Here is a 6691-nt window from a genome sequence, read left to right as displayed (position 1 = left end):
GAACAAGGAGTCTGTATTTTTAAAGATTGTCTCAAATACTTGTTTTGCAACAGTACTACTTTAAATTTCACCTGTGGCTTTTTGCCAGACATTGCTTGCACATGGTTAGTTTTGTGTACCCAGCTGCAAGCCCTTCATATGAAAAGCTTTTTGTGCAACAAATTCAGTATCAATTAGCAAACACAAATGTACATTTGCTTTCCTAAATGCTGATTTAGGCACATAGAGCATATTCAGTAGGGCTTTCTTTAGAGCTGTTGAATTCTGAATGGTTACAGCGGTGAAGACAGTTAGCTTTATACCCTAAAAAAACCTCTCAAATTGTCACAACTGGTCTGGCAATGAAATTCCCAGAACCTGTGGCTAGACGTGGCTTCTAGTACCAGGTCCCACTTGTGCAGTTTCTTGGTTTCATTGCATACCTGGGCAATATGGGGAGGTTTAACAACTCCAGTGAAACCCATTTAACCTTACAGCACAGGGAACACAGTCTCAGTCTAGCTGATGCCAACAGCTTCTTGCCTCACTAAAAGGAATTCTGTGAGACAACTTTATGACCCATAATGGAAAGAAAGAGAAAAAAAAAAAGAAAAAAGGCAATCTGTCTGATTACTGAGATGCATTTATTTTCAAGTTCGAGAAACCTAAAGTGCACTGCCAGTTTCTCCAATAAAGCAGGCAGGGTTTTTTATCTCACTGTCAGCAGTAACTGGCCTTGTTCTATACACTGTACATATTATCTAGCTTGGTTCAGCTACAATGATAAACATTGCAGAATCAAACTCACTGAAGTTTTCCTAGCATTGAGGGTCATACTCCCAGGTGTTCTGTGCGTTTACAGTACATTCTGGGAGCTCTGCTGAGGCACAGAAGTGTTTTGCTGTTTCGTAAGAACAACAAAAGTCTCTACTTGTGCACCTGTATACCCCAGTCCTCATATGGATGGAGTGGAGGTGGGATGCCACCTACACTCCCAGCTCCAGCCAGATGCACTGCTTGCAGGCAGTAGCCAAACTTGCCCTATATTTCTGCCTTACACTAAGGTGCTCACCAGCACCTTGAAACTTCAGTCACCTGTGTGACTCACTCTTTACCATTGCAAGGTGATAATTTTGAGTATTAATAAAAGTAAGAATAAAGAAAGCTGCTCAATGTACACCCTAGTAAGTTCTTGCCAGTTGGTCCCTTTCATCTACTTCCTATTTTTTTATCAAAAGGTTTTAAAATTCCAAAGACACAAAAGCAGTGATAGGTTCTGCATGATGGCCCTAATGAATCTCTGGAGCCCAGTGTCATGTCTGTATCAGCTGCTGTTTTGTTCACTTATTTCCCTCCTGCCCTTTCTCCTTCTGCCCAGAGCTAGTTACCATAACTGAAAACCTCAGTTGAAAACCTAAATTGAGGAGTTTTTGCAACAGGAGGAGAGCATATCTAACTGTAGAAACAATTGTATTAAGGACAGATGGAATAGAGTAAGTAGGACTTGGGAAAAGCCATCTTGGCTTCCAGTGCTCCATAGTGATTCCCTGAGGCAGTAGTACTAACACAGTTTGAGAGGAAGTCATTCCAGCAGAATTAGCGTCAGGATGAGGTTGATTTGCCAGAATCAACCTGAGCCTGGCAGCAGGTTTGAGAGGGAGGTAGAAAAAGCACAGGGACTCTTTCTGGAGAGTTACTTAAGAAAGGACTGTTCATTAAGATGCCTCTGGATTTAGATAACTTCTTGGAAGTTGCTGTTCACTGACTATTTCCTGCAGAGTAACACTGATGAGCTGTAATGTGCTTTGTTTTTTCCAGGTGGAGTGCGCGGGATAGCACGAGGTGGGATCGCAGGTCTGACGCTGACCGGCCTCTACGCTCTGTACAACAACTGGGAGCACATGAAGGGCTCCCTAGCCCGGCAGTCCCTGTGAGCAGGGCCGAGGACACGCTTGCTTAGTCACCAATCAAATCAGTTGTGAGATCTATCTGGTGCCCCTTGCTATTTTATTTACAATTAGTGTGAAACTGATGGAAGCTGTGCTGAGAGGAACCTCTTGACGTCCTGTAGCTGGACTGGCCCTTCCCGCCAGCCACTTGCTGGAGAGGCAGCAATGTTTGTTGGACCTGCAAGTGAACACAGCTGCCACCGAGACAGTCTCCCTGCCATGCTCCCCAGGCAGCCCTGGCCAGAGCTGCCAGGCACGCTGGGCCCCCGTAGCTGCTCCTGCTCGCTGCCAGGTTTGTTGGGGTGCCTGTAAGGTCTGTGTCCATAGAGCATTCCCTGCAGTCCCAGCGCCTCACCTGGCCAGCCCAGCAGCACAGCCCCAGTTGCCATGGCACAGGGCAGGCCTTGCTATTCTGACAGCACAAGGCAAGCTATGAAAAGGGACATCATCAGAATAAAAAGGGTGGTACTTACTCAATACCATTTCTATCCTTTGCTCTTCCTGCTACTGGTAAGACAAAAGTGTGCTGCATCCAGTGACCTGTTCATGGATTCATTTTAAAGGACTAGTGTGATGAAATCCTGGGGGAGTTGGTGGGGAGGGGAAGCGGACAAGCAGGCTGATCGTCTCCTGAGGGGTGGTTATGGTGAGGCATACCATGGTTTGACTTCACTCCCTTATTTGCTCTAATAAATAAGGATCTGGTTGTTTATAGATGAAATACAGTTGCTGTTGCAGAACAGCTGCCAGTGGATTATCAAAATATTTGGGTACTCCAGAACTCATTTACCCAACAGTTAAAAACCAAGCAGTATAAAGACTCCACTCATGCCTTATTACAGGACTTTTAATTAGCAAGAAACTTTTTGCCTGAAGTACATTTGTAGGTTACTGGCAGAACAAAGACTGTGATGAACCTACATGTTCTCCAGTGTTAAGCTATAAACCAAGCGTCATTTGCAGATAAGTTAAACAGTAAATTGGGAATTAGTTCAGTAATTAGAGTTACTGTATAACAGTTCATTCCTTCTATGTTTAAATAACTAAACAGGTAAATGATTAAAGAGGTCTGAAGACAGGGAAAGCAGAGCAAGGGAAAAAACAGGAAACTTACTGGTCAGCAGACAACTTAATGCAAACCAAGTTTACATTTGAGTTTCCACTACTGAAACAGCTCTTGATAATTACATTACACCCAACAAAATAAAAACAACAAAAAACAGTAAAGGGAAGATGGTAGCTCTTACCTTCTCCCAAGAAGAAATACCACTTTGCTAAGAAGCCTCGTTAGCAGAAAATAACCTGAGACCAGCTTTTTATAGAGCAAGTGCTCCAGCTAAGGAGCCCTCACAGTTGAACTTGATTAGCTTTGCTTGAATACCAGGTGAAATGAGATTTATGCGAGCACTTAAAAGTAGCATAAGGAAACAGGCCTTTTCTCACCCCCTTTGTCAATGCTGGTTTTTGTTAAGCCTTATGTTCCCCAGTCTTTAGTGCTCTGCATGTTACTGTTGTGGTGTAAGAGCTGGACTTTCTAGCATACTTTTTTTGAGGGCTGCACCACCAAAGAAACTGTGCCCCACTCGCAGGCTGCAGAGCAGTGATGTGGGCTCCATCTGCACAGTGCTGTTACATGGGACATTGGGAATACACATACACTTTCTTCTTTTTTCTCTCCCCACTGGCATCAGTGAGTTCCTTCCCTGCATGTTTCTTGGTCACCATTGGTTGGACTTGTGTTCCTGCACTCTTGACCACGCTGGATGAAGGACTGAGAACGGCTTTGGGGGTTGATGGTGGGCAAGGGTGGCTTTTTAAATGTCAGGAACTCTGCAGTATATCTTACGTTTTCTAAAAACTTTTTCAGGACTAAAATGTGACCCAGGAACTATCTGCCCTAACTGAAATGGGAAAACTGTGAAGCTTAACAAATGTATTTAATTCTTCAGGTGCACTCAAGATGATATAGAAACAAGCCTTTTCAAGTTCATAGTTAGCACAACCTTAAGGCTAGGCTAACTCTTGAACAACTTAGCACGTTACCTGGTCTGCAGTGCCCTCAAGATTTCCTGGAACTGCTCGCTTCAAGGGCAGAGCTGAGAGCATTTTCCTGAAACAGCTGTGTTACAGCTCTTAAAAGTTTTGGTTCATAATCTGTTTGTCTATGGAGTGATCTGTAGCTTGAGCTATGAAACAGAACCAGCACAGAGGCAGCAGTGAGGGAGGTGAATTGTATGATACAATTACAGAGAACGTGTTTACAATATTCTGTGTCATGACATACTGTGTTCACAGTTTACTGGCAATCAGTATGAAGTTGCTACTTTAAATTGTGACCAAAAGTATATCTAAGTTGAGTAGAAATAAAAGGATGTAAAATCAAGTTGAAAACAGGGTTTGGTTCAAGTTAGAGCCCTCCTATGCAGTGTTACATAAATGTGAGCATGGGAGACCTTGACTGTCCTGGAAGAGCAGGGTTGTGGTGCCAGTCGTGGTATCTTTGCTGATAGATCCACAGCTTTCCATGCTGTGGCACCCAGTGAGGGAGCTGAGACAGCAGGTATAATGAAGGGGGTTTGAATCCTGTGAAGCTGGTTTTGCTCAGTCTCTAGAACAGAAAAGCAAATCCACTTCCATCGTTCCCAGTCCGCAGGTGACGTCTCTCTTACGGATGGAAGAATTTGTTGAAAAATCACTACTTAGGCTGGAAATCTATGGGCACCTCGAAGCAGAAGCAGCTTTTGAAAGCAGGAGGCAAATGTATGTTAAGGCAGAAAAATGATGCAGTGTTCAGTCTGTTTCCTGTGATCTAAGACGGGACTTCAAAAGGAGGGGGGAAGTCCTTTTGTATGCTTTAACAGAAGGCTACCCCTGTGCTTAATAAATTCTAGATAGGAAACTGGTGTGTTTTAAGTGGAGCTTTGTGTACTCTGTGAGTATTGGTCTGTGCTGTTGAATGCCAGCCAGTGCAGGGACACCAGAGGGTACCCCAACCCTTTCTGGTACTTTCCCAGCATGATTAAGACCTGCTATGTGTTCCTCACGGGTATTTCCCCCTCTGTCAGCCACCCTCTCTCCCTGCCCTGTGGGAACAGCTGCCCCACTCACCCCACAGCTGGCCTGAGGACAAGGATTTGAGGGAGCTGGTGGCCCAGGAACCTGTGGCCACCCTGCTCCACAGCAGCGTGGGAGGGAAAGAAGCATTCCTCAGTACAGAGCATCGATCACATATCTCGGTGTGTTCAAAGAAAGTGCAGCCATTTGAGAACCCATGAATAGCATTCTCTGTTCCTGCTACTCTGTCCTCCTGTCTTGGGATAATTTAAAAGTATTTTTTCCCTGTGTTTGAAAGCTAAACATTCAGGACACACATTCAGGAGTTCTGCATGTGACTACTTCTAACAAAGAACTTCCAGTCCACTTTAAAAAAACGTGTGTGTGCGTGTGCACCCCCACATGAAATTTAAGGTATCACGGTTGAAAGGCTGCCAGGCCCAGCTGTATATGTTCTCTTAATGAACAATGCAGGGTGGAGTGTAAATACTGGAAAATCCTCAGTGGAGGAACCAATCATGCAGGGAGGCTGATACTCAAACACCAGGGAGGCAGAAAGGAACTCACTTTCAATTGCACAGCCAGACCACAGATGTTCTTCAGCCACGGAAGAAAAGGACCACATGCTACTAAAATCCATTAGTCCTCTTGAAGTATTCAAGAGTGGTAAAAAGCAAATGGGTCATTTTGTCCAAGTCTCTATTTCTCCCAACAGCTGAGCAAAGCACAAGTGACTGAGACACACGAGGTGCAGTGTGGCAGTGCCTGACAGGAATTTCCCACTAAGTGTGTAAGGGTGTGCCTGCTACCAGAGTTTCCCTGCTTGGGAGCTCAGTGCAGCTCCAGCAGTGGTGAAATGAACTAAAGCACGTGAATCCCATCTGGATGGAAGCACAACTGCAGCAGCTTCCAGACAGAGGCAAACTGGACACCTGCCACGGCAGTTTTTGTTAACCAGCTTGTAAATGAGACATAACACACACTTCGGTTGCAATTATTTTTTAATGGAAAAGTCTAATCAATGTTTTACATAAATATCAATTAGTGACAACAAGTCAGTTGAGTAAGTAAAGGAATACATACCCCCAAGTTTTAAAGGCTCATAATGAACTGACAAAGAAGCACACAATGACAACTATACGGAATTGATTAGAAGAGGTGGGCTGCACATCAATCACCTTCATTAAGTTCAACTGCTAATCAGATCAGGCTGTTACTGGAGTTAGTCACAGTGCAGTCTTCCCATACAGCAACAAGGACACATGTGAAGGGGAAAGTGAACTTCTAAAACACCTCTCTGCCTCCTGCAGAAAGCCCTGGCTATGAAAGTACAAAAGCCTCAAGTGTTTTGCTGATGTTAAGCCCTTTCAGGGCCTGGTTTCAGATGTGCAGTCTCCCCTTCTCAGACTGAAAACTTACTTTTAAATGAATGCACAGGCTCAATCAGACAGGAATGTGTTCACACTGCAGAGTGATACCAAGGTCGGATCTTAATAATAATTTCTTTTCTACAGGGTTGTGAAGAACTCAAATCACTTATTCCCAGGCAGGCAGCAGGGATGGGGAGAAGGGGGGGCCTATTTTCATAGTCATTAAGAGTAATTTGTTAAGTGAGTAGAAGCTGCACCAGAAACAATGGAACTTCACAGTTTTTCCAAGGAGCCTGAGAGGCATGATCCACGTTTTCATCTAACATCTTTGCACTCTTT

At 44.3% G+C, this 6691-nt stretch overlaps 2 protein-coding genes across 6 annotated transcripts in view; one reads left to right on the top strand and one right to left on the bottom strand.

Moving 5' to 3' along the window:
* LOC103623668 (mitochondrial import inner membrane translocase subunit Tim23) overlaps positions 1–4827 on the top strand; it is a 19888-nt gene extending 15061 nt beyond the window's left edge. Inside the window, exon 6 of the mRNA XM_008642796.2 lies at positions 1798–4827. Within this exon, the coding sequence (XP_008641018.2) occupies positions 1798–1913 (116 nt within the window). The 3' untranslated portion in view covers positions 1914–4827. The remainder of the gene's footprint in view (positions 1–1797) is intronic.
* Positions 4828–5965: 1138 nt separating this feature from the next.
* NCOA4 (nuclear receptor coactivator 4) overlaps positions 5966–6691 on the bottom strand; it is a 12197-nt gene continuing 11471 nt past the window's right edge. For all 5 annotated transcript variants that reach the window (XM_017746308.1, XM_008642795.2, XM_017746307.1 and 2 more), the window contains exon 10: positions 5966–6691. This exon is cut by the window's right edge and continues 1064 nt beyond it. The gene's annotated coding sequence lies outside the window, so the exon portion shown is untranslated.

Source organism: Corvus brachyrhynchos, unplaced genomic scaffold (genome assembly GCF_000691975.1).
Source record: "Corvus brachyrhynchos isolate BGI_N302 unplaced genomic scaffold, ASM69197v1 scaffold279, whole genome shotgun sequence".
NCBI classification, from domain to species: Eukaryota; Metazoa; Chordata; class Aves; order Passeriformes; family Corvidae; genus Corvus; species Corvus brachyrhynchos.
This window is presented reverse-complemented; position numbering and strand designations above follow the sequence as displayed.